This window comes from Macrobrachium nipponense, chromosome 31, assembly GCF_015104395.2.
Source record: "Macrobrachium nipponense isolate FS-2020 chromosome 31, ASM1510439v2, whole genome shotgun sequence".
Taxonomy (NCBI): Eukaryota; Metazoa; Arthropoda; class Malacostraca; order Decapoda; family Palaemonidae; genus Macrobrachium; species Macrobrachium nipponense.
The window spans coordinates 21,412,806-21,440,366 of NC_061093.1; the positions used below are offsets into that span (position 1 = coordinate 21,412,806).

The 27,561-nt window shown below is 39.9% G+C and overlaps 1 protein-coding gene across 4 annotated transcripts in view; it reads left to right on the forward strand.

Moving 5' to 3' along the window:
- LOC135206680 (putative uncharacterized protein DDB_G0277255) overlaps window positions 1-27,270 on the forward strand; it is a 316,662-nt gene extending 289,392 nt beyond the window's left edge. For all 4 annotated transcript variants that reach the window (XM_064238069.1, XM_064238073.1, XM_064238070.1 and 1 more), the window contains 8 exons: window positions 3,515-3,698; window positions 4,902-5,032; window positions 5,616-5,710; window positions 6,065-6,261; window positions 7,162-7,301; window positions 8,036-8,159; window positions 12,539-12,709; window positions 24,070-27,270. In XM_064238069.1, the coding sequence (XP_064094139.1) occupies window positions 3,515-3,698; window positions 4,902-5,032; window positions 5,616-5,710; window positions 6,065-6,261; window positions 7,162-7,301; window positions 8,036-8,159; window positions 12,539-12,709; window positions 24,070-26,901 (3,874 nt within the window). In that variant the 3' untranslated portion in view covers window positions 26,902-27,270. The remainder of the gene's footprint in view (window positions 1-3,514; window positions 3,699-4,901; window positions 5,033-5,615; window positions 5,711-6,064; window positions 6,262-7,161; window positions 7,302-8,035; window positions 8,160-12,538; window positions 12,710-24,069) is intronic.
- The last annotated feature ends 291 nt before the right edge of the window (window positions 27,271-27,561 follow it).

A 27,561-nucleotide genomic window follows, 5' to 3' on the forward strand; every position in this document is an offset into this window, starting at 1 on the left:
CACACACACACACACACACACACACACACACACATATATATATATATATATATATATATATATATAATATATATATATATATATATATATGCATACGCACGTATGTATATAATAATCATTAACGGCTTCCTTCCAGATAGTCATGCATAAAAAGGCAAATTCATTCGGGGCCATCTTGCATGATTATTGATGAGTAAGGAAATAAAGAGTTAAATTAGCGTCGTGACTGGCGATCTGAGGAATAAGTACATATGAAAATACTCGCTATGTTTACCCGGGAACTGTATCAACGTCCTGACTTCCTGGACGATGTAACGTTACACAAAACGCGGTAACTGTGTTTGACTCGAGAAAAGGGAGGAGGAGGAAGAGGAAGAGGAGGAAGAAAGGGGTAGGATGAGGAGGAGGAGGAAGGAGGAAGAGGCGGAGGAGGAGGAGGAGGAGCGGTAATCAGCAATCTGTTTTTTGATCCGTGGGTAAACGAGCGAACGTGGCCGCCATCCGAGTGGAGGAATTGCTGCTTGGTCGCTGGTGCTCGAAGCGAGAGAGATTTTCTTCACCTCGTTCTTTCTCTTGCAAGTGGATGACGGCACTTCTTCCTTTTCAGAGAAAATCTGGTGTGTGTGTGTGTGTGTGTGTGCGCTTCCTAATGCGTTTTAATAAGGATATATTTGATTATTATTATTATTATTATTATTATTATTATTATTATTAAAGTAATGGCTACTTCAGCAGCGTTACACTTGTAGAGATTCTTCTCTATTTTGCGAATAGCGGCTTTTTCCGTGCTACTTAAACAGGCTAGTAGAGCGCCTATAGAGGTCATGGTAAATACAGGGTCAAAATAGGTGTATATATTTGAATTTTACAGATAAACTATGATACCATAGTCATCAAAGTCATTAACGATTTTCTCTCTCTCTCTCTCTCTCTCCTCTCCTCTCTCTCTCTCTTTTTCTTAAAGCGAGCTTTCGTCTGGAGCTGCCAGACATCCTCGGGCTGGAAGCTGAGGGTGGACTGATCTTGGTTGCGGTGTCCGTCCTCCTTATATCTGGGGCTGACAGCAGGGGGTCTGCCCATGCTTGTCTCCTATTGGCTGGTGGCGGTGAGTCACCAGCCAATAGGAGACAAGCATGGGGCAGACCCCCTGCTGTCAGCCCCAGATATAAGGAGGACGGACACCGCAACCCAAGATCAGTCCACCCTCAGCTTCCCAGCCCGAGGATGTCTGGCAGCTCCAGACGAAAGCTCGCTTTAAGAAAGAGATGAGAGAGAGAGAGAGAGCGAGAGAGAGGAGAGAGAGAGAGAAAATCGTTAATGACTTTGATGACTATGGTATCATAGTTTATCTGTAAAATTCAAATATATACACCTATTTTGACCCTGTATTTTACCATGACCTCTATAGGCGCTCTACTAGCCTGTTTAAGTAGCACGGAAAAAGCCGCTATTCGCAAAATAGAGAAGAATCTCTACAAGTGTAACGCTGCTGAAGTAGCCATTACTTTTTAATAAAGTATGCTTGAGAGAGGGTCTGCTTCCTAAGTATATTATTATTATTATTTTATTATTATTATTGAAAAAGAAACCACAAAATCACTTTGTAACTTGTTTACTTCTAAGTATTTACATTTAGTTGTACTCCACACTTAGAAGTAAACTAGTTACAAAGTGATTTTGTGGGTTTCTTTTTCAATCTTCAGAAGAAAACTGAAAGAAGTTTTGTTTGATTATTATTATTATTATTTATTATTATTATTATTATTATTATTATTATTATTATTATTATTATTATTATTATTATTATTATTATATTGGTTGTAACTATTTACTACATTAGGCCTTTGTATATTTTTGAAAATTACCTGACTTTGACTTGACATCTGTCTTGTGTCATGAATTTTTTTTATCACATGACCGTGATTCATATACATGCATTAAGCTACACTTGTCCTTTAATATCCGATTCGCTCTAGCGACTCCGACTTTACAAATCACTGTCGAACTCAGGTATTTGTAATTAGAAGTGATTTTTAAGGTCGGAGTCGGTACCAACTTATACCTCATTTGTTGGCCGAGTCGGTAACTCACTGAAGTCCTGATTTCTCCTCTGTCCGCTGGTTCGAATCCACGAGAGGACGAAATTATTATTAACTAAAATATTCCCCTTCGGTTAAAATTTATGAAAATATGTTAATTCCGAGGAAGAGCGAATCGGATATTAAAGGACATTTGTGGCTTAATGCATGATATAGATATATATAGCTTATATATATCTGTGTGTAAATATAATACTTTGCCGATAACTGCGCTTCGCAAAGTTTTGGCGTTTCACCAAGATAAAATAAAACGGCGCATATCGTAAAATACAGCTTACGGCGCTCATCACCGCTCATTTGAACGTCACTGGTGTATGGTTGAGAGCAACACCACCCCACCTATTTCCCGAGCTCTTGTGGAGGAGATGATTGCCTTAAAATGGATGCTTCCAAGAGTGCAGCATATGGAGAGCGAACCATAGGGACTGCCGAGTGATAAGGTGGAAGTCTCTCTCTCTCTCTCTCTCTCTCTCTCTCTCTCTCTCTCTCTCTCTCTCTCTCTCTCTGGAAGTACCGTTTTGTGTTGTTGCGAGGGTCGTAAAAGATTCTTGACGCTTTGTTTGTTTAGTTCTGTTTATTTTTCCTCATATTAGATTCCCGAGAATGTATAGGATTGAATTATCAAGTGGATATCTGCAGTAGTTCCCAAAACTAACTGGGAATGAGCGCATTAGTTTTATGTAATTTGTAAACGATGTTTTTCTACTTTGGTTTCACTTTACCTCTTTTAACTCATTTTTGTCAATTATTGACAAACTTTTTAATAAACGTTAGCCTCTTGAGTTCATGTCTGAAGTAAAATAAGGTTTAACAGGTTCCACAAATATAGTTGCCAAGCCTATTAGGTAACACCCATGATCCCGCTATTCAGTGGAAGTTGAAAAATAAAAGCAACGGAAATGAAAAAAAAAATATTGGAACTCGAGCGGTATTATTAGTCGCACCCCAACCTTTCCCAGACAATAGTCTCTCTCTCTCTCTCTCTCTCTCTCTCTCTCTCAACAAAAGATCAATCTTATGCCAGTCATCCTTCCGTTTTCTCGGTTTCTTGAGCGCCTCTTTGTCCGGTGGGGGTCACCCTGTCGGAGCTTAACTGTAATAGAAAACGTCATGATCCCCTGTAGCACCCGTCTCTCTCTCTCTCTCTCTCTCTCTCTCTCTCTCTCTCTCTCTCTCTCTCTATTAGTTTGGAATTGGTACGAATAAGTTTTATAGTTTCTTCAAGTCAGGTTTTCAGAAGAAGTTATTGTTCGTTCTGATTTAGAGACGCATCGCATCTCGTCGATTCCCGATACGAATTAATGCTATTATGATACGAGGTGATATTTTTATTGTTGCTAGTCGTTTGATCATTTCGAAGGACTCCCTACCCCTCCTCCCTTCCAAAAACTAACTACTTGTTTATCCTTTTTCAGTGTGGAGGATGAGGTGGAGATGCGAGTCTCGGAGGACGAGGGCCAAGTGGACCCCGAGGACGCCACCCTGCCCGCCCCCCACCACAGGCCGCCCATCTACAACCCGGAGGATTACGCTCACTCCCTGGCCAAGTACGCCCGCATGCCCAACCTGTACACGCCAGATATACCGAAAGAAAAGAAGGTAAAGGAACTATTTAGTATAATCAGTTCTCTTTGGGTGTGTGTATGCGAATGTTTGTTGTTTGCTGTTGTCTTAGCACTGTCAAGGAAAGTCTACTTTGGTTTCTGATGTTTTTCTTCATGTTTAAACTCTTATTAATTGTATTTTTTTGTCTGGTTTCCTTAAAATCTGATATTATTTGATCATGAATGCTAGGTTTGTAAAAAAAGAAAAATGATTATTTTTCGTGTCTTATGAATATCGACTCCCATAACTGATTACCGAAATCCTGGCCACGGCCTCTCTCTCTCTCTCTCTCTCTCTCTCTCTCTCTCTCTCTCTCTCTCTCTCTCTCTCTTTGTCCTTCCTGTCCGGCAATTTCCCGTATTTTTAGCAAAAATTTTCATCTTTCTCGCTTCCCCCGTGACGTTGGCAAGACCTGCTAACTGAATCGGTTCCGAGGTTGATTCTCTCTCTCTCTCTCTCTCTCTCTCTCAGTCGACCATGTTTCATCATCTTGTTTCTTATACTTGAATAGATGAACTGAATGTTCAGTACATTTTTTTTTCATTTGTTTAATGCTTTCTTGGTTTCCCAAATTGGTTCCCATTTCACAGGGCGTAACTCTGAATCCTTCTCACTATTCCCAGCCTTTGGAAATCTCATAAGACGTCTCGTTATGTCACAACCTCTTGCGTCATGCATATATGCTGTCTTTGTGTACTTGTTTACAAGAGACCAGGAATACCTCACGCGTAGCACTGTAGGCGTTACTTAAGGTTCTTTGCAGCTACCCATCGGCCCCTAGCTGCAACCTCTTTCACTCCTTTTACTGTACTTCCGTTCATATTCTTTCTTCCATCTTACTTTCCACCCTATCTAACAATTTTTTCGTAGTGCAACTGTGAGGTTTTCCTGCTACACCTTTCAAACCTCCTTTACTCTCGGCTTTCTTTTCAGCGCCGTATGACCTCATAAGTCCCAAAGCTCGGCCATTGGTTTAAATCTTATATCCGTATTCGTTTACTAGGATTAATCAAGCCCTATTTTTTTAATTATTGTACGTTCACCGATACTACTGTAGCTCAGTGGATAACGCTGTATAACATCTCTGTGGTTCTCTGTTTACGGGCTACTCTGAGCAAGAGCCCGTGCTGGCATAAGGTCGGCTAAATCTAAAACAACAGGTTCTCTGATTAACTGTCGAGTCCTTTTCGTTTACAGAGCAGAGGGAGGGAGAAAGAAAAGAGCGTCAGCCGAGTCGAAGTCCCTCAGGAGATGTCCCTCAAGCAGTTCAGTTCCCTGGCTGAACTCCTCAGGAAGTTGAGAGAAGACCTCAAGATGTCATATCTCAGGTAAGGTTCATATTTATTTATTTTTCTCTATTTCTCATAAATTATAGAAGCCAGGAGAAACGTCCACTTGCTATATAATGTAAATATTAGTCTCCCATTTTGTCTTGGATGCTATAGGATGTTGTTCTTATTGCTATTCACTTAATATTCACAAAAAAGTTACTTTATGAAAAGGCGACTGTATTCTCTTAACAAGTGAGGTACTGAGGTTACTCCTTGGAAGATTCTATACTTGCTGAAGTCTTTAACGTAACCGATGACCTTAGCAAATCAAACCTGCTGTAAAATGCTCAATAAAACAATATCTTATGCAACGTAACATTGCTTTGATTACCGAACTGTGGGATTTCGAAAGTAAACTTTTCATTTACTCAAAACAGTGTAAACTTTGTTATATCACACTTCAATGATTTCAGTGAGAAATTAATAACTGTCGCTGAGAAATATGACATTATATCACACTTAAGCCATTTCAGCGAGAAATACAATTTAATTACTATTGCAATATTTGTTTGACATAAATTGAAAAAATACTTTTCGACAAACGAGTGCCTTTTTAAATCCCCCGCCCCCTTCCCCACAGCTTTGTGAAAGAGTTTGTGAGAGACCCCAACGATGGAGTGACGCTGCTTCTAGATGTCCTCAAGATGATCCAGTTGTCTCAGACAGATCTCACTGGTAATATTTAATCAGTCTCATATTTTATTGTTTGTTTACTTTTAATGCTATTTACAGAGAGAAACGAATCCGCATTTATGAAACTTTACGAATATATATATTTAAAAGTTTTATTTTTAAATAAATTTGTAAAGGTATAGAACTATGGATTTATCCAGCCATTTTAAGGCTTATGTTACCATGAATATTTTCTAATAATATTTTAGATATATACGTAAATGGTAAGATTGTGTTATTTTTTGTAGCTGCATGGCAACATAAATGACGAGTTGCAACATTCTTTATATCGGTCATTTCACTACTATAGTGATAAAGTTAATAAATTCCCCAGCTCATATTTAGTTGAATACTCAGGATCTGCAAACACAAGAGAACAGCAGATTGCACTGAGAAGAGCACTGATTGACGAACACGAGTCACTATCCTGCCTTCGGTACTGTTTGCGCTCCACAGACTCGGCACTCAAACTCGCTCATTACCACCACGGGCTGTACACACTTGCCGTGGCTACCATGAGTAACTTGGCAAGAAGCAGGACGCTCTCACTGCAGGTAGGCTTAGTAACGAGGGCTTTCTCGGATCCTAAGGTTTTCTTTTGCGTTGGTTTGAATATTTACTGGCCATGGACGTGCTTACTGTATGAAATCAAGGCTGTATTCCCCTAGTGAAAAATATTGCTTAGATCTTAAAGAATATTCATAAATTCTATTTATATGTAAACTTAGAACCAATGCCTTGTGTGTGTGTGTGTTTTTTTTTTCCCTTAAACTTCACTAATGTCCTTTTTATCTGACATTCTCTAGAATATATTTAATTGTTTGTTCTCCCTCCACTTACCTGGTGACAGTGAGTGTTTGATCTTACTTGCGACACTTGGCAAAGCTTGTGTATTTTCGTTCGTCCCTTACTCCTATCTCCCTTTATCGTCACTAATCCATAAGAAGTTTACTTGAGAGTACAGTAGTTCAATGAGTGTGAGTTGAAGGGATGTCATGGGTAAGAGAGGCTGGAGTGGCACCTCAGTTTATCAGTGTAACTGCTAACAATTGGCACTGTAAATCTCTGAAATTATTGTTATCTTAAGAACTTCTACGTCAGAATTTCCATAAGTGTAGGTAGAAATGCCAGTGAATATTTAATGAAATATTTATTTCATCATTTTTTGTACGTTCACTTGATACCTCACTTCAGTATATATATATATATATATATATATATATATATATATTATATATATATATATATATATATATATATATATATATATATATATATATATATATACACACACACACTTATATATACACTTATTTCAATATTTGTACTTTTGTCAGTAAAACTGATTCGCAAGTATAACAAGTAATGTATAAATGACTTAACAGATATTTTCATGTGATCAGTTTGTTAAAATTCAGCATAAACATGTTATTGACACCAGCACCTTTTTCCAGTTGTTGACACGAGCATGTCTAGCATCAAGTACCGGACACCGCCAGGTCATGGAAGCACTTGCAACTTTACGCCTCCGTTTTGCAGAGCCAGTCAAATGTAAATTTCTGGTCGCCATGATGATGTCTCACCCACATCCAAGGTGAAATTTTCATTCTTTTACTTATTTATTTCATAACAGTATTATTTACATTTGTAATTGCAACAATTGCTTCAAATGCTCTCACAAATTATTGCTGCTTTTTAGTGCTGTAGTATTTAGACGTCATCCCTTTTTACCGTTAATTTGACACAAATAACAGTAGTAGTTAAACACCTCGTTTCATTATGAGGAGTGTTGTTCCTTCTTTGCTTAAAGGTAAATAGGTGAGTCGGGGTAAATTCTTTAAAAAAGATAAAAAAGAAAAACAAAGACATATGACAGTATAGTGACGTTACATACTTGATGATAAGTACCAGATAAATTAGAATTTATTGGATAAAGTATGGCTTGGAGGATGGGCTAGTATAGACTTAGATTAGTAGTAAACTTATCAAGAAAAGAGGCTTGTTTTCATGACATTTTTATCTACCTTTTTCTGTTAATTCATATTGAAATTTCTGAGAACTGGAAACCTCAAAGCAGGTTTAGTTTCGATCTAAATAGTGAATATAACTATTCCAAGTTGAAATAATAAGGTAAATGGCACCTTGGAAAGAATTAGTAATGCACTTATATTTCAGATTCATAAAAGGAAAAAGCATATTGTTACTAAATCAAAAGGGTATTTACCTGTATATTTTCTTAATATGAAAATAATGGAATAATTTGGATGTTTCTCCAAGAACTTCATTTTAGACTGAGTCCGGAATAATTTATCACAATTCAACTTGCAGCTTCCAAGTGTGGAGTCTGAGGTTCATCAACGCCCTTATGTCTTCGACTGTCAGTTTAAGGGAAAAGGTCTATTTACAAGAGGAAATGGCTGAGGCTGGTTTTGATGCTCAAGCACTTAGAAAGGTAATCCTTTATGAAAGTCACATTGCTGCTAATTTTTTTTGTAGCCTCAATAGGTTTTGTAAAGCACTTTAACCAGACCACTGAGGTAATTTATTTAGCCCTCATGGCTGGCCAGGTTTTGTACATTCATTTATACTTCAAGTATAAAGTAATTTTTTAAAACTTTTTTCCAGAGAGGGAGGTATTTAGCCAGATTCGGTTATGTATTATATTTTTATTTTCATCCCCTTAGGGGGATAGTGCCATCACTGCACCTAAAAGCAGTGCATTGTATGCATTGCATAAGGTTCTTTGCAACATATTTTTGGCCCCTAGCTGCAACCCCTTGCATTCCTTTTACTGCACCTCCATTCATATTCTTTTCTTTCATCTTACTTTCCACTCTCTCCTAACTATTGTTTCATTTGCAACTGTGAGGTTTTCCTCCTGTTTCTCCTTTAAAACTTTCTTCACTCTCATTTCCCTTTCATTGCTGCATGACCTAATAGGTCCTAGCGCTTGGCATTTGGCCTACATTTTATATATCATTCCACTGATCTTAGAGATAAGACAGGTGCCTGAATTTCACAGGGATATTCAGCACCACACATAAGTGGGGTTTCCAACTGCTCCGCCTTTCACAACCTCCACGCCAAGAAATCGGACTGAGGTTATGTACTGACCTATTTCAGTCTCTTTTGGATTATCCACAAGATCTCAAAGCATTTTTGATGGATTTCAGTACAAACTGGGTAATGTTGGAACTGTTCTGACTGCAAGAGATTTTTAAAAGTTTTCATTTATATTGCGAGATATAAGATCCATTTCTATTTGTCTCATTCCTATGATACATTTTCTTAATGTATTGTACATTATCATGGGCTTGAAAACTGTTAAATACCTTTGACTATTCAGTGGATTTTGTTTACATGTGGTGTTTTCTATATTATAGTTAAATCAGTTTTGACAACGGTGGCAAGTGTTGTCACGATAGATAGCCTATTTCACCATTGTCATGTATGTCCACTAGTTGTCTAATGTGTTTTCTCATCAAGATATTTATTGTTGAAGGTAAGTAGGCTTAATGTCAATAGGTTAACGTAAATTTAGTTAGAAAAAAACCTATGCAACGTGTGTACATATTGTTATTTACCAGTTCTTTCATGAGAAAATTTTATTATTTAAGGGTCTGTATTGAGCAAAAACACTGATCAAGATTTAGGAAAACACTTATTTTTGGCCTCAGTGAATAAAATAAACTATTATCAGTACATAGATCTAATAAGGTGAGCCCAATATAGTACGGCAGTTATTAGTATTTTACTATATATCATTATTATTTATTTTAATTTTTTTTTTCGTTATGGAGATTTTTTTTATTTTTGTAAGGGTATGATGCTTAACTCATGGGCTTTTATACCATGTCAGAGGTTACCGACTTAACTTTTTTGGGGAAGGGCCCGGAGTTGCGATCACCTCCTCAGTATTTAATTTGGGATTGTCTCCCCACCTTTTTTTTTTTCTTTTGGGCGATTGCCTCCACATTTTTTTGGTGGGGAATTGTCTTCCCACTTTTTTTAGTGGGAGATCATTTCCCCATTTTATTTTGGTGGGAGATCATTCCCCCATTTTTTTTGTTGGGGGAATAATCCCCAGTAAGGTTTCTGGGTGATCACCTCCCCACCTTTTTTTGTGGGGATCACCTCCTCAGTATGTTTTCTGGGTGATTGCTTCCCCATTTTTGAATTTTTTATTCAACTTTTTTTTTTTTTTGTTGTTGGGGAATTTGCTATATTTGTGTTAGTGGGAGGCCAGAGGGTTCTATTTCTCCACCTTTCTTCGTTTTTTATGTAAATTTTTTCGTTGTCATATTCATGAAATATTGTTTTTGCTGGTGGTGATCTTGTTCTAATTTTCAAACCTCTTCACTGTTAAAATTTCTAATCGATGTGAAAAGGGTAGATCTCAAGCATCTGTTATTACTGACCGTTGGAGATTATTTGAAGGCTCATTTTGTAAGTCTGTTGGGGATGAGTAGAAGGCTCCTGTTGCAAGTTTGTTGGGATTATTTGATGGCTTCTGTTGCCAGTCTGAGGCCCATATGATGGGTGGGGTCTAATGATTTAAGCACAGATTTGGAGGCTGAACTATATATTGGACTCCCTTATTCTAGAATAGGTGAGACAGATGTCGTATATAGCTGCAGCATGTGTCAATATATTAACTCCCCAAGTGGTATGAGCTAGTTTGAGTGCAGTAAGTGCTTTAATACTTTTCCCCTTCATTTAATTTGTGTACACTTTCCAGTTTAAATGTTGATGGAATAACAGTCCTAAAAATTATTTAGAGTACTTCAACATAAAAACTAAAATTTCTGCCAACCATTTTTAATTGCGCATTCTTATCATTTTTCTATCTTATTATTATGAAACATTAATGCTTTAGTTTTTTTCAAATGGAAATTGTAAGTTACTGTATTGGGCTAACTTGGCTAAAGTGTGTATCTAGTTTCTTTATATCTTAAATTATTCGAAGTGTAAAATCAATAACATACAAACTATTAACTCCTTGAGGTTTTAATAGAATCATTTATTGCTGAAGCAGACATTGTACCACTCAGCACGCTAACTTTTGGAACATTTTTGTATAATCTGTAAGTTCTGGAGATAATTGCATCTATGTTTATTAGGAATGTTCTTTCATTTTGGAAGTTTCTAATAAAAATTGGCATTTCACCCCTCAAACCATTTTATAAAGGGGATGTTATTGAATATCTCCATATCGATTATTGTATGTATTTTGTATGCTGAAAAACACTGCTAGTTTTTTATGTTGTTCAAAATCTCTTCTTAATTGGTTTTTTAAACATGTTAGAGGATCTAGGTTGAGCTCCCTACTCTTGAACCAGACTGCATGGGCATCAAGATTTTCCTTTCCTCCAAGTATAAAATTAATCTGTTGTGAACCATTTTTACATTAGTTTATACAGACTGCTAGTGAGGGAAATAAATCTATAATTATTATTGGTTTAGCAACTGGAAAACGTCACATAGCCCAGTCATTTTGCACATGTGGCAAACAATGCATCAATTGTCAGTTAGTCAAGGAACCTTGGTGAATCCCTCCAGGGAGACCACAGTGAGGTTGCATTGTGGAGTCTATTGTAATTTTTAATTTGTCTTGAATTTTGGCGTCAAGAAGTTTTGGATCAAAATGCATACCCCTCAGAACCTGGCATACTTTATGTAAAATGCAAAACTTCAGAACTCAATCATGCAGTGCACTTTAAGCATTTATTAAGGTTTTTGGCAGCATCTCATCTGTCAGAACTGCAACCCCTTTCATTCCTTTAACTGTGCCTCTATTCATAGTCTCTTTCTTCCATCTTACTTTCCACCTTCTCCTGACAATTGTTTCATAATACAGCTTGAAATATTCCTCCTGCTACACCTTCAAAACCTTTTTCCTGTCAATTTCCTTTTGAGCGAATGACCTCGTAGGTCTTAGCACTTGGCCTTTAGCCTCAATTTTATGCTTCATTCCTTTCCATTTAGGACTAAAACATCACACTTTTATACCAGAATTCTGTTTCCTGTTTTTCATGTAAACCATTGTTCAGGCTAAGCCAGTAAGACAACAGTAATAGGTATTAAGATAAATTTATTACCAGGACTGTTTTGATATGAAATTTTACGTTTCTTTCATCAAATATCACATGTGAACCAAGTATTAAAGTACAGTATGTACTGGTTGTATTAAATTTTCAATTTTTTTAATTTGTGGTACATATTAGTACTAATTTTGATATTAGCGACTGGTGTTTCAGTTTTCTCAATATGTAAGATATACCGCGAACTCAAGAAATTTGTTAATTTATGATTTAAAAATTTATTTTTCCAAAGAATTATTCTAAGATTGTTTAATTGCCTTATCTCCAGAACAATATGGATTCTTGAAATAAACCATTTGGAAACACTCCAAGTAATTGCATTAGGTATCTTTCAAACTTTTTTAAAAGTATATAATATCTTTCTCTACAGAAGCTGCTTCATAGTATGTACTGATCACTGTTTCTGTTTCCTTAAGTGTTTTATTTGAAAATAATCAGTGACAGTGGTCATGACAATTGATTTGAATAAATGTGGCACAGGTGATGTTAAATTTCAGAACTAAAGTTTGTAGAGGAGTTCAAGTTGATTTAAAATAATTATGTGATTATTTTTCTCTCCAGTCTTCATTTATATTGCTGCTTAGTCTTATGTGTTTTATTTTTCCATAGTTGCACATTGATGGTAATTTTCGTCATTAACATATACTTAACAAATTTCCATATACCTGGCACAAATATGTTAGAATTGCATACATACAGTACAGAAATAACGTTCATTCATTTTTAACAGATCATTGAACGTAGCGGTTCGGATCATCTTCAGCAACAAGCACTGACTGAGCTTGATCGTTGGTTGTCAAGTTATGTTGACATAACAAAATATGAGAATGAGATGAGTGGGCTGAGAAACTCGAACAGTACTCTTCAGGAAGAGCTCAAGAAATTAAGGGAGGCTAACATGGTAAGAAACTTCAGTATAAAACCTTGCAATTAGAATAAGGATTTTGATACTTTCATAATGTATGATAAAATAAAACCTTGTGTGTGAAACTACAGGTTGAGAGAAGACTATTTATGTGCTTAGATCCAGTTTATTTGAATTTAATGTTTAATCTTGAATATGGACTAAAAGTATTTTAGTAACTATTTTATTCACTTAAATATTTTTCAAAATTTGCTTGATTTAGTGACTTTTATTCATTCACTTCAAAATTTGCTTGGTTTAGTGACTTTTATTCATTCACTTACATTTTTTCAAAAGTTAAATGCAATGCTAGGAACTAACCCATTAATTCTCATGTTGAATAACTCATATGTATCTATAAATAAAAAATGCTAAATATGAAATGGTTTGTGTTGCAGTGTTAATAGCACGTATTACTTTTTAGCACTGCTTTGATTATGGAATTATAACTTGACTGAAATTAGGATACAGTAGATAGCAGGGAAAGGGTAACAGGTGTAAAAAAGGGATTTTGATGAAGGAAAAATCTATTTCTGGGCGAGGGGCCTGTGTCGCCCAGTGAAATAGGTTCCTTTGCCTTTGGGAGAAATCCTCCCGAAACCCCCAACCCAGGCCTTCAAGGTGGCTAAAGCTGCTGCCCTCTTCACTTCCAAGACCTGTAAGAAGGGTTAGAGTTAGCCATAGAGACAAGACGACTGAAGTATATGAATCAAACAATTCAATTCGAAAATATGCACGTAAGTGAATATAATGAGCGAACGAATGGACTCAATGCCATTGATAATGGAGACTTACTTCGGTGGAGGCTGCTCCAACTAAGGCGTAGCAGGTGAGGCAGTTCTCATGGTGCCACACCAAGTAGTCGTCCACCCGTACGGCGCACGCGGCGTGGGAGCGGCAGACTTCATGTCCACAGGGATCCTGCAGGATGGCATTACAGCCGGGTTCCTGGCAACAGATGACCTGTAAGTCAAAGGATACATAAGTATCATGACAACCTCCGGGGAGGTTATAGAACTTAATGCTATAAGTCTAATTTGTAATAGGCGCCGGAGTGGAGCCTACCATCCAGGGAATATATATATGTGTATGTATGCATGCAGTCACATATGTAAAATATATCAAGGTTAACAGCGCCAGAGTGGCTCCGGAGAACCAGACCAGTAATACCGGTATGCCCCTGTAACTATATCAGGGTAACTGCTACACTGCAATGCATAGCTCCGTGTTACTTAAGAGGGGGAGAGATTACTAGATCAACTCCGCCGTGGGGCCAGAGTATGCCGCAAGCCACTGCAAGAGCGGAAGCAAGACAGTGAAACAGAAACCCACTGAGTGACATTTCAGACATGTACAGGCTAGGTTTTGTGTAAATGCTATATATTTTAATGGAATACCAACTGTACACATGTACGGTGGATGACACCCTAAGGCCGAGGTCTATGACTAAACATTCTCAAGCCAGATCCGGTGTTGGCCGGAGCTGAAACCGCCAGAGCGGAGAGGATGGAGAGTACTTAGGGTGGTGGGGGGGGAATGCAGGGGGCAGAGGGGAGGTGGTCCCGCCTCCCTTGCCTGGTGGCTCACCGTAGTACGGTGAAGGGAAGGAGTGGGAGGGTCCCCAAGCCACGAGCAAAGCGACTGAGTACGGCAGGCCCGAGCGCTGAGTGTATCCACCCCCACCTACCTCCGAGAGAACTCCCCCTCTCATGTGCACCCGGATAGCTAGCTGCGTAGCGAACGAGTCATCACTCCACCGTGGTGGGTGGGCATGGTGCGGAGGGGGAGAGGGAGGAGGGGGGAGGAGGTCAGCAACGGGGTGTCTCGTACGCGATCAACTGGGAACCTTCCCAGCCGGGTGAACAGACACGCGGTGTGGAAGGCCAATTGATCACAAGGGGCCAACCGGCCATGAAAGTCGCACATAGCACACAACAATAAATAACCTTAGAAACATACATAACAATATAAAATAAATGAATATAAGCTAGACTAACACTGGGGAGAAATTACTAATAACAGTGTAAGATAAGGATGTCCAGGAGGGGTAGGCTAATCACAAGTCTGATGACTCGGGTGTGTTAGCCTAACCCTTAGGCGGCTAGTCGGTATGCTGTACCAATATGGAGGCAGGAGACTAGGAGCCAGGACATAAAAACGACGGGACTAGGTCCTAACGTAAGGGAGAGACTCCTAACGAATCGGGATCTGACTATGCTAGGCTACGATCCGAAACATGCGGTCGGAGAAGGGGGACCCCGTGAAAGACTAGACTGAATAAATTTCAAGCTGACTGCATGAAAAACACAATAAAACAGTTTTGGAATAATAAATAGTACTGCTAAGGTAACTCTGATGGTATGGGAGACCAAAAGAGTGCAGGAGCCGCCATGCAGTTCGGGAGAGAGAAGTCGGCGCGGGAACCATGAAGCTCATGCTACCTAATCTCCTCCTAAACACAATAAAATGGGTGAGATCTGCATAATTGAGATCATAACAGCAGTACGTAACTTGGATGCAGTAGCTTGATCCATCGTAAAGTAAAATAATCCAATAAGTCAGAGCAAAAACACACAGCACAAAACAAGACGCATGTAATGGCAGTGTACGCTATCAAATGGAATAATGTTAAGAGGCGCTCACTGTAGTAGTAGAGGGTAGCGGGGCTATAGTTCGGCTCCTCTGTAGATGGGGTTTTGGCGGAGGAAGAAGCTAAATGGCAGGGTACCTCTGGTAGTGGTTTTCACTTGCTCTTTATATATACCGACACCTTTTATTAAAAGGTGAGCGAGCCATTTACCTTGGCACTAACGTTTCTCTTTTTCTCTGGTATGAATAGCAATATTTATACCTAGAAATAGTATCAAAGGAACCTATTTCACGGAGCGATACAGGCTGAGCCCAGAAAAGGGTTTTTTGTAATTTGATGAATAAATAAAAAAACATTTTTTTGTATTTTGATTTTCATTTATTGTTAGCCAATTTATTAAATATTCAGATTTATCTCATTAGAATTATTTTAAAGAATTTGGTGTTAATTAGCATTTATTTGTTTGTTTTGCTATTTGCTTCTTGAAATGAAGTATCTGTCTGTGACTTGTAGGAATCCAGAAATGAGATTCCTGTAGGTGGGCAGCATGTACATTATATATATTTTGTTCCATATTTTATGGCAACCTCAATTGAGGTAGGATTTGACATCGCTGGCAATAGCACTCTACAAACAAGCATTGTCAATACCACAGCCGTTTTCAAAACCTGACAGAACACGTGCCCCACCCATCGGGCAGATCAACCAGACGAGCCCTGTCGGAGTGTTACATCTGGTGGGGAATGAAGGTGGACATTAGAAGGTGGGCGTGTGAATTGCTCTGATGCCAAACATCAAAAGTATTGAGGCACACAGAAATGGGGATAAGAGAGTTCCAGACAACACAGCGATGACTCGCCCAAATCCACATCGACATCATGGGATCCCCTTGCACCCTCCGAGGGGTACTGGCATTTCTTCACGATCACCAACTGAAATACCATATGACCAAGAGCAATACTAGTAAGGCAGTGGACAGCAGAGTTGTGTAAGAGCACTAATAGGCTGGGTCAGCAGGCATGGAGTACTGAAATACATAACGAGTGACAGAGGAGCCAACTTCACCTTTGCCTTATGGAGCTCCCTGCTTCCAGCCTCGGGATAAAACTTATTCGCAAAACAGCATGCAACCCTGAAGCAAATGGCCTTGGTGGAGCGGCTGCACTACTCCCTCAAATTAGCACTCGCCACCAGATTTGAAGGCGTGAGTTGGAGCAGGAGTTGGAGAAAGGAATTACTGTTGGTCTTGCTGGGACTAAGAACAGTCCAACACACAGCATTCAACGCATCACTGGCAGTAGCACTCTACAAACAAGCATTGGCAATACTGGCAGACATTTTCAAAACCCGACAGAGCTCGCAACTCTTCAGGACGTCCATAGAGCATTGGAAGAACACCAAGCCCTCCCTCTCTCCAGCCTACTCGGAACCAAACTACATTCGTAATGTACCAGCTGGATGTGGACGGGAGGATCACCTGGGTGCCTACCAACAGATAAAACCTCCATATGTCCTAGCCTGCGACCCACTCCTCTAGGCCTACTTTCGAGGGGGGAGTACTGTGAGGGCCCGGCCAGTTGCCAGGAGCCTTAGGGCATCCTTGCTTCAAAACAAAAATCTACACGACACACCAAGTACTACTCTCAAGACACAGATCAATTGTTTCTGATTCAAGCAATTTTGTATGTATTTTTCTGAAGCTACTTTATGACATTGTTAGAACTGCAATTACTAATGCATGTCAGACATTGCAAGCTTTCCAAACATATGTATTGAACACCCTTTCTGATTTTTATATAGAATTGTTAACCATTTTTCCAGTTGTGAGAAAACATCTGCCTGTATATGGTTATCTTTGTTTCTCACACCTGGAAAAATGGTTAACAATTCTATATATACAAATTAGAAAGAGTTCAATACATATGGTTGGAAATCTTGCAATTTCTGACATGCATCAGTAATTACAGTTCTAATAATGTCATAAAGTAGCTTCTGAAAAATGCATAAAAAAATGCTTGAATCAGAAGCACTGGATTTGTGTCTTGAGAGTACTTGGTGTGTCGTGTATATTTTTGTTTAGAAGCAAGGGTGCCTAAGAGTCCTGGCAACTGATCGGGCACTCACAGTATTCCCCCTCAAAAGTAGGCCTAGAGGAATGGGTTGCAGGCTGGGACATATGGCGGTTTTAATCTGTCAGTGGGCACCCAGGAGATCCTCCCATCCACATCCAGCTGGTACATCACCTCTCACCACTGCAGTATGCAGTTTGGTTCCAAGTAGGCTGGAGAGAGGGAGGGCTTGTATGCATCCATTCTTTAAGCGCGTATGTACAAACTTTGCTCTTTTGAGGTCTTTGGAGATGTGTTCCTTGTTATGTCTTATGTTGTCTTCCCAGCATGGTGTTTTCCAATGGTCTACGCAAGTCTGTAAGGGTCGTGAGCTCTGTTGGGTTTTGAAAATATCTGCTGGTATTGCCAATGCTTGTTTGTAGAGTGCTACTGTCACCGATGCGTTGAATGCTGTGTGTGGGACTGTTCTTAGTCCCAGCAAAAGCCACAGTAATTCCTTCTCCAGCTCCTGCTCCGACTCCCACCTTCACATCTGGCAGTGAGTGCTAATTTGAGGGAGCAGTGCAGCCACTCCACTAGGCCATTCACTTCAGGGCTGTGTGCTGTTGTGTGAATGAGTTTTGTCTCGAGGCTGGCGGCAGGGATCTCCATAAGGTAGAGGTGAAGTGGGCTCCTGTCACTCTTTATGTATTTCAGAACTCCATACCTGCTGACCCAGCCTATAAGTGCTTTTACACTAAACTCTGCTGTCCACTGCCTTACTGGTATTGTTTCTGGCCATCTGGTATATTGGTTGATGATCGCTAAGAGATACCAGTACCACCTCTTGGAGGGGGCAAGGGATTCCCACGATGTGGATGTGAGCAAGTCATCCCTGTGTTGTCTGGAACTCTCTTATCCTCGTTTCTGTGTTCCTCGTTACTTTTGATGTTTGGCATCAGAGCCATTTTCTCGCCCGCCTTCATTCCCGACTAGATGTAACACTCCGACAGGGTTCATCCGGTTAATCTGCTTGATGGGTTTATGGGTGAGGTTGTAGGGTTTGTTTCTCAACCCTAACAGTAGGTATGGGTGAGGGCATCTGGTACTTGTCTTGCCGGCGATGGTAGACTCTGTGTCATAGATGCATAGGTCACTCGGTCACTCCACGTAAGGGCAGGATTCTCCCACTGAAGTCGCTGTAGGTCCAAGTCATCCTTCTGAGCCAATGCTACATGCATCAGGATATGATATCCTGATCTGTGCTGTGTTGATGGAGTTTCGAGAGAGGGCTTATGCCATGTTGTTGGAAGAGTCCTTTAAGTATCTGATGCTGCAGGAGTGTTCAGCTATTGATGAGAGGTGACGCCGTTGTCATGCTGGCCACCCCATCTCTGCTTTTGGTGAAGGTTTGTACCAATGTCCATCTGTACCACTGTCATCCTTCTAGCATGTATCAGAAGTGGTAGATGGCTCTGTAGATTGCCAGTAACTCTCATTCAAACTTGAAGTACGTGGACCTTTGTTCTGCTGGTAATAACTTTTTTCTGAAGAATGCCAATGGGCAGTGACCATCTTCTACATCTTGTTAGAGTACCGCACCCATCCTGTTACTTGCATATGTTGTTAGGGTGACAGACTATGGGGTAAAGGAAAGATTAGTGTGGCAGCAGAGGTGATTGCTTTTTGACTAGTATGAAGGCTTTATTTTGTTTTGATTACTATGTAATTTTTAATCTTTTTTATTCAAGCAATCATATATTGGAGCCATTATCACATATTTCAGATAAGGTTGGGTATGAAACAGTGGTAATAGTTAATCATTCCAGTGAATTCTTGGAATTTTTATTGTTGTCTTCTTTGGAAAGTTGGTGATTGCTTGGACCTTTGTCAGAGGGGCTTGACTCGACTGTGACTTATTTGGTAACCCAGGAATTCCAAATGATTTTGCCCATTCACAATTGTCCTTTCAGATTATAAGTCCATTTTCTTTGAGTATTTGCAGGACCCGACTGACATCTTATGTGTTGTTTGATGTTGGGGCTGAATACGAGTGTTGTCGACATAGACAATACAGAATGGTAGGTTGCCCAGGATTTCATATCAGATATTGGAAAGTCACACCTGAATTCTGAAGACTGAAGCAGCTGTAGTTGAAGGTGTACGTGCCAACGGGGCTGATAATGGCCATTTTTTTATGAACTCATTTGCAACAGGGACTTGGAAGTATATCCCTTCAGCAGGTTGATCTTCGTAAATATTTTGGCGCCCTCCATCTGGTTTATGTCAGCGATGTTCGACATTGGGTACCTGTTGGGTACTGTCTTGATGTTGAGTCTCCGTTTGTCTCCTGGAAAGCTTTGTTTGGCACAGGCAAGTTTTTCTGGGGCCAAATGACTGCAAAAGGTGTGCACTGGACATGGTGCTTTCTGGGTTGGGTCAGATCATGCTGCATGGCATCCTTAAATACTTCTAGGTGCTGGAGTCGAAGTGAGTGGTATTATGGGGTGGGGGGGGGTTGTGTGAGATCAGCTGCTGTTAAGCTATGTCCACCAGCATGTAGTGGGCTTTTAGGTAGTCTGCTCCTAAAAGTGCAGTTGTTATGTCTGCTGTGATGAATTTCCCGCTAAACGACAAATTCGTGGTCCATTTCCTGTATATTTTCAGTGGGGCTTCACTGCCAGTGGACACCTGTAGTGTGTTGGGAGTTGGCTGGCACAATGACTTGCGTGCTCCATTGTCAACCAGGAACTCCGTTTTTATCTTTTGTCTGTGGTGAAAAAACACATGCAGTCTTTTTTGCCTGTACCTGGAAGAAAGACAGGAAAGCAGACACAGTTTCATTTATGAGGCAACTGGTCTGCCCACCGCTCATGTTTAGTTTGTTTGGTTACTGCTGCACCCTTTTACATGATTTTCGACATGCAGCAGTTGTTTTTGCATTCTTGGGCTTCATTCCTGAACCTCCAGTGGTAGAAACAAATGCCCTTAGGACATACTCCTGTTATGGGCTTGTACATGGGTTTGTTTTTCCACCTGAAGCTCCAGTAGTGGTTTATGGATCACTATCCATCTCTGTGTCAGTCTGCTGCTGTGGCCATTGGGCAGTTGTTGCTGCTACAGGTGAATGTGTAGACTCAGTCGACTTGTGGGCCAAGTGGACTGTGTCAACCATCTTCAGGAACTCGAAGTCCATGGTTAGTGCGTTGGGGATGGTCATGACTGTTTGGCAGGGTAATTTTGTGAGTAGGACCTCTCTCACAAGGTCCAAAATAGTATTTGAGCTGCCATCTGTGGTGAGGATTGTAACTAGCCACCACAGCTGCTTGTAGACGATGTGTGATGGCCACTGGTTCCATATTTCTTTCTCCACATTGTCTAGGACTTCTCTGTTTTGAGAGCAGGCGGCGTGCTGAAGAACGACCTTAGTTGGTCCTAAGGCGTTTCGTGGTCGATAGGTCTTTTGGTCAGAGAGCCATTCTGCGATATATTCTAAGAGGTCGTCTGGCAGGAACTCGAGGACAGCGTCGACTTGTGGGATGTGGAGGAGATATTCATGGACTTGAAGATGGTCTCTGATCTGAAGAACCAGGCCTCTGGGTTGTGGCTTGTGAATGGTGGCAGGCAAATGCTTGCTGCTGCTGAGCTGTTGTCGCTGGATGGGCTGGTGCTGGCGGTGTTGGTCACTCTGGGGTCACCGGTATAACGAAGCGGCGAGTATGAGGCAGAGTCAATGTGTATTTTAATTTACGGACACCAAATCTATAACAGATCAAGAACTCTTGCGAGCGTATAAGTTATTTGATGTTAGGGAGAAACAGAGATATCTTTATACGTACAGCTAGATGTGTCCTCTCAAACCTGGAAAAATTATTAACAATTTTATGTACAAATTAGGGGAGTTAGATACATATGGTTGGAAAGCTTGCAATGTCTGACATGCATTTAGAATGCTTGCAGTATCGGACATGCATTAGTAATTACAGTTCTAACAATGTCAAAGTAGTTTCTGAAAAATGCGTGAAAGATCGTTTGAATTAGGAGTGCTGGATCTGTGTTTCTTGAGAATACCTGGTGTGTCACATAGATTTTTATTTTGAAGCGAGGATGCCCTGAGGGTCCCAGCATCCAAGTGGGTCCTTACAGTATAGTACTGATTTCATGACCACACTGGCTTTACTCACACCCAGAAATGCTTGATCTGTCATCTCCTGATGTTGGAGTCATCAGCAGGTCACAGTCGTTTTAGCTCCTGGCTCAAAGGATGCCTGATTTTGGTGACGGAGGATCATTCCCAAAGTTTTGTTTAGGGAAACTCTGTACTGTTAGATCAGCTATATGCACTTTGAGTCTTTGAGTCCAGGGACCTGTATTCACATCACTGTGATAACTTTTATGATTTTGAGTTGATATGCCTCTTGCATGTGGTTCTCCATAGCCCTTTCTTGTGTTCGACAAGAAATCCTCTTTGCTAGTTTCATTATAGTCATTCCCATGCAGATGTGGCATTTGAATAAATATGTTACATTGGTCTTCTTCACGTGGCCCCCTTTTTCCAGTTTTTGGGCTTCATAAACAGGTTTCTGGTGCAAGTGCTTTGGTACATATATGGTGAGGTTCAGCTATGTGTTAACATCAGTGATAGACTTATCTTTGGTGGCAATGTTTCATATGGAATTTTCATCAGCAGGGTGCTTTGACGACTGTCATTATGCTGCTACTTCATGCCAGGAGGAACAGTGGATTATAGCTCTGCTTACTGAAGCTTTATTGGTAGTCCCTTTATATTTGAAAGGGCATTTATTGTCACCATTGAGGCAAAGCCTAAGTTAGTCTTTTTTTTTGCATATCCAGGTGAAGGGAGCAGTGTGAGGGCCTGTTGAACAAAGGTGCCCCCCCTGGATCTTTAACTTGGTTGAGCACTCACTGGATCCATTAAGGAAGAAGTCCAAGTCTGTTGGCTTCATGTCAAGTAAGGTGGCATACCCAGCTGTTATATTTTGTACAGGTACTACATCCAGGAATGGAGGATATTATGAACATTTTGTTCACAGGAGAAACATTGGACAAAGCACAACTCGAAAGTCTCTCACAGGATTGCCAAATTCTCTGTTTTCTCCATTATAGTACAAATGGTTCTAGGGGAATGTTCATGATGAAGACCCTCCCTTGTTGATGCCCTTGTAGGTAATGAGGATTACACGCTGTAGAATTCCTTTGTGGATGATTGAGGGGTACTACTTGGTGTTATGCCTATGCCAGATTATTCAGGACAGGTTTATAAATATACTTTGCTTCTTTTCGAGGATATGCCTGATTGTCTTGTTGACTAGATGTTGGTGAAGAAACTTCCAGATGAGAACCTTTTCCAGTCATAGACTGGTCATCAAGAGCATCTTCACACACATTCCAGTCAACAGAATAGCCAGAAACATCCAGAGAAAATGACTGAGAACATTACTCCTATTATAAAAGGAGACAGGGCGGCTCATCATGTGCTCTAAGGACATTCATAAGCTGCTCCTGAAAAGCAAAACAACTCCCAAGAGATGTCTTTAAAAAAGTTAATTTCTATCAATTCACATGCTGGGTTAAGGATAACATCACTGATACAATGCTTCTTTAAATCACTTTAATACCACCTTGAGTAAAGTGCTATCTTCATTTATTACTGACAGTCACCACAGATCTGACAAACGGAACTCTCCAAAGATCATTGACTAGACATCAGATCCTCAGTGCCTGGGCCTTCTTGATACATGGCATATCCTGGTTAAAAAGTCCATCATAAGTTCAGTAAATGAACTATAATTTCTCCCAACAATAACCAAAGGTAGAAAAAAACCTGCTAGTGCCAAACTTTGTGCCAAATGTCAATGACAGAGGAGGGTGGGCATAAGTGGCAACATCTTCAGTAGTAAATTCAACATAGGTACATCAGGGGGTAGCATACCAATAGACCCCCATTACACCACCTCCATTTTCATTTCCCAATCTGTTACATCAACATTACCAAGAAGGTCTTAACTCTTCAGAAGTTGAGCCAACATAATCATCATCAGTTCCAAACAATCCCACATAATTCACCACATCTAACTTCAATCCACCAGCCTTGCTATAATTACCAATGAAAATTTGAATTATGTTTATTCCCTTTGGAACACTGAAGTGAACATTGTAATAAAACTAAGTAAAGTCCATAATAATGAAGAATCTACAAAGCACTAACCGAATGCTGCTGCTGTCTTTTAAAAAAACATGGGCAGCCAACCGCTTGGAGTCAATGAAATTTGATGACTGGAATAATAGGAAAAGAGCAAATATACAAGAGTTACAGGTTTGAAAAAGTGATTGACAGTCTATTATGATTATTTTGGCAATACCACACTATGGAAAAAATCAAGCATACAGTCTTTATACCCAGATGTATGGGTAACTGCAGTACATGACTGAAATATTCTGAAATAGTTTGTCATCCATGTCAATAACTTGCCTCATGTAATGAATCACACAAATATTTGTATTATTCTTGTAACAGTAATGGTTACTTTGGTATGATGTATATAGTGTAAAATTGGTGATAGAGTTTGTTTTAACTCCTCTTTAAACATTTGCACATTTAAAATATGTTGTAATGTCAGTGATAACAGAAACTATGCTGTTAACTTGAACTGAACAGGAAAATTAGTCGTTACTAACATATTTCAATTCTTTTTCAGAAACTCCTTGAAGAAAATGTCCTACTTAAAACTGTAGGCAGTGAAGTTGAAGAAAGATATGCTGCTCTTCAGAGGCGACTTGAACAAAATGGTATACCTGCTGCTCCATCTCCAGCTCCATCAGTTAGTGACTCAGATCTTTCATCACTGAACACTTTCAGGAATGCTACAATGCATCGCAATTCTTTGTCACCATTGCGGAATGGGGGAGTGAGGACTGATGTGATGGAAACAGACTCTGTCATTTTTAGCCAAGGGGGAGAAAGATCTCTTACCCCAATTTGGAATGAGAGTCCAAAATCATCATCATCACACTCAGCTAGTAGCAAGATGTCAATAGCTTCAGATGAAACTGCCATATCTTCACGACCTGTGTCAGCATCTAGCTCGTCAGACTTGACACCTATGAACAGAAGTAGAAACCAGTCTTCGTGTTCATCAACCCCAGAGCCAAGAATGTCACCCTTGAGAAGCCTCACAGCTTCCCCAAGTCGAAATGCAGATGGAAAAGAAAGTAGGGAAAGAGACAATTTCTCCAATAGAGCAAGTCCATTACAAGAACCAGAGAGAAAGAAGTCTCCAACAGAAGAAAAATTTAATGAACACATGCCTCTCACCCTTACAGACTTGACATTCCGTAATGAAAAATCTCCTTTTCCAGAGGAAGTAAATGTTACAGATTGTAGTCGTTCACCACCAGATGGTATGGTTTCCCCTCACGAACCAGTTCGCTCCTCAAAACAGAAGAGCCGTCAACGACAAGTGATTGAAGAGAGTTCCACATCAGGAATAGATTCGGATGCTCGAAAATCAGCTAGCCCAGGACCAAAAGATAGCAAAGGAAATGGTAAATCTTCCTCATCATCGCACACCCCATCCCCTAGATCTAAATCACCTTCCTCTGGAAAGAGGAGGGCTCCTAAACCTCCCTCTGGCTCAGCCAGCCCATTCTCATCTTCAACATCCTCCCTGTCTTCCTCATCCTCCACCTCCTCCAATTCAGGAGGAGAACGGAAGGATCCGGAATATATGAATGTTCCATTCCATGACTCATCGCAGAGCAAAGGCCGAAGTAGGTCACCTAGTGATAAACCTCGCAGTGGCAGTGACGAGGGTGATCTGGACTATGAACGTGATGTTGTGGTTTATGAAGCAATAACAATTGCTAATGATAGAATTTTCATAGATAAAAACAACACTCAGGGCTCCCATGGCTCCAGTAAGAGTCAGAGTTCAGTTGAGACGAGAGGCAGCCTAGAGTCGAGGGAAAATGAGGATCCAAATATAGATGGCCCAAATGTTCGTGAGTCTGTGAGGCATTATGAAAATTTAGTCATGATGACTGACCCAGTAGAAGGAACTAAATCAGAGGGGAAAAAAGGATCAGACAGAAATGACTTACAGAAAAAAGAAGACAAAATTGATAAAAAGGAAGGACGCGGAGAACTAAAAGATAGGGAAGGCAGTAAATCAGGGAAGAGAGATGTCAGCGAGAGAGAAGTAGAAGCAGTTATGACTGGACTTGAAAGTGTCTTGAGAAGTGCCGAGTCATCGTTAAGTCTTGCCTCACAGGAAACTGTCAAAGAAAATCCTTTATTAAAGGATTCTTTTGAAGATCGTGCTAGTCCAGAAAATACCTTAACTGAAGAGTTGGAGATAGTACCAACTCGTGTACCCCACTTACCATCTAGGTCTCGTTCTAGAAACTCCATTGTAGGGAATGGAAGTCAGATAGACCCAGTTCTTTATTTGGAATTTGAGTCACCTGCAGAAACTAGTGATACCGAAACACTTTTAAGAAGTAATCAGCCTCTGCCAAGCCCTCGAACAATAGAAACTGAATCAACAACTTCATTTGGGTATGTCAGACCAGAGAAATCTCTGCGACGGCATGAGACCTTCATGGACCGCAGTAGTAGTGAACGAGAGGGTAAAGAAGAGCGTAAAAGAGGAATCAAGAGAAGTGAAAGCTTTCAGATGGGAAACAAAGCAGATTATAACAGTCACCGGTCTTATTCACCCAGACGAAGAGGTTCCATGGATCTATTAGTGCCGCTTGAAGAGAAAGAAATTCACATTAGTGGCAGAACATTCACCAAGTACACACCTCATGAAGTTGAAAGGAGAAACCGTGTTAATGAACTCATTACAGCTGAAATGAACCGTCGTAAAAATCGCAGCATGGAGGACCACCTTGATCAGTGGTTTGAGAATCAAGGGAATGAAAAAGATTGGACCTTGAAGTGGAAATACCCTGAAATAGCTCGCGACAGAGAAGATAAACAACTTCGCCAAAAGAGTAACCGAAGACAGGAGAGCAAGTCCCCTAGTCATGCAGAAAATAATAGGAAGTCCTCAAAGTCCAAGAGCAATGAGAATTCATCACCTTCAAAAGTTACTGACAATAAAAATGTAAATTCGAAATATTCCTCAGCCGAGACGTCAGGACCCATTTCAAAATCCTCACGATCTGCAAAGCAACTTAAGTTCTCCACCTCTGAAATCATAGCTTTTAATGGATTCAAGAACCCTACTGGTTTTCGAGAGAGTGACTACGGCCCAAACTTTATGCTGAATAAGCCATCTTCAAGACTGCCTGATTTTTCAGACTATGGAGGACGTGATTATCCCCCACCATCTCGCAATCGTACTGCAAGAGAAAACTGGGGAGGAAACGGAAGAGAAAAAATTTTAGCTGGAAGAAGAAAAGGGGAGATTGATCCAGACATTCCCACTCCAGACTACTCGGCGACTCCTGCTGGGACAATGACCAATGCCATAAAGCCTTCCCCATCAAAGCACATACTGGATATGCCATCAGGACTCTATTAAAATTGTCTGGAAACTGTACAGCTTTTGACATTATTGTTGTAAATAATTGTACTTGTTTCTTGTGTTCTTTGAAATAAATGTGTACTGAACTGTATTAAGGACCAAGACTCATAATTGCTAAACATACTTGTGTTTTTTTTTTTTTAGCGTATATGAGAAGTGTGTTAATATTAAGTAACTTGTGTACTAATGAATAAGTGCAATACTCAGTTAATTGTAAATATAATGTCTTGTATATATATATATGAGTAAATATATACATAATTTGACCTTGTTATGTAAACTTTAGGAGTTTAATAGTGTTAAAAATATGGGAATTTTATTCAGTATATGAATATACAGTCTGTTAATATATTTATGTAAAGATTACAGGAGGTTTATTACTTCAAGAAGTTTCCTACAATATAAGAGAATTATAAATGTTTTAAGATTACAGGCGGTCCCCGGGTTACGACGGGGGTTCCGTTCTTGAGACGCGTCGTAAGCCGAAAATCGTCATAAGCCGGAACATTGTCAAAAATCCCAAGAAAACCTTATTTTTAATGCTTTGGGTGCATTGAAAACTATGTAAACTGCATTCTTATGGCATTTTTCATAAAAAAAAACCTTCAAACATTGATATTTTGCATTTTTGGTGTCATATTTCATCTCCCAGATGAG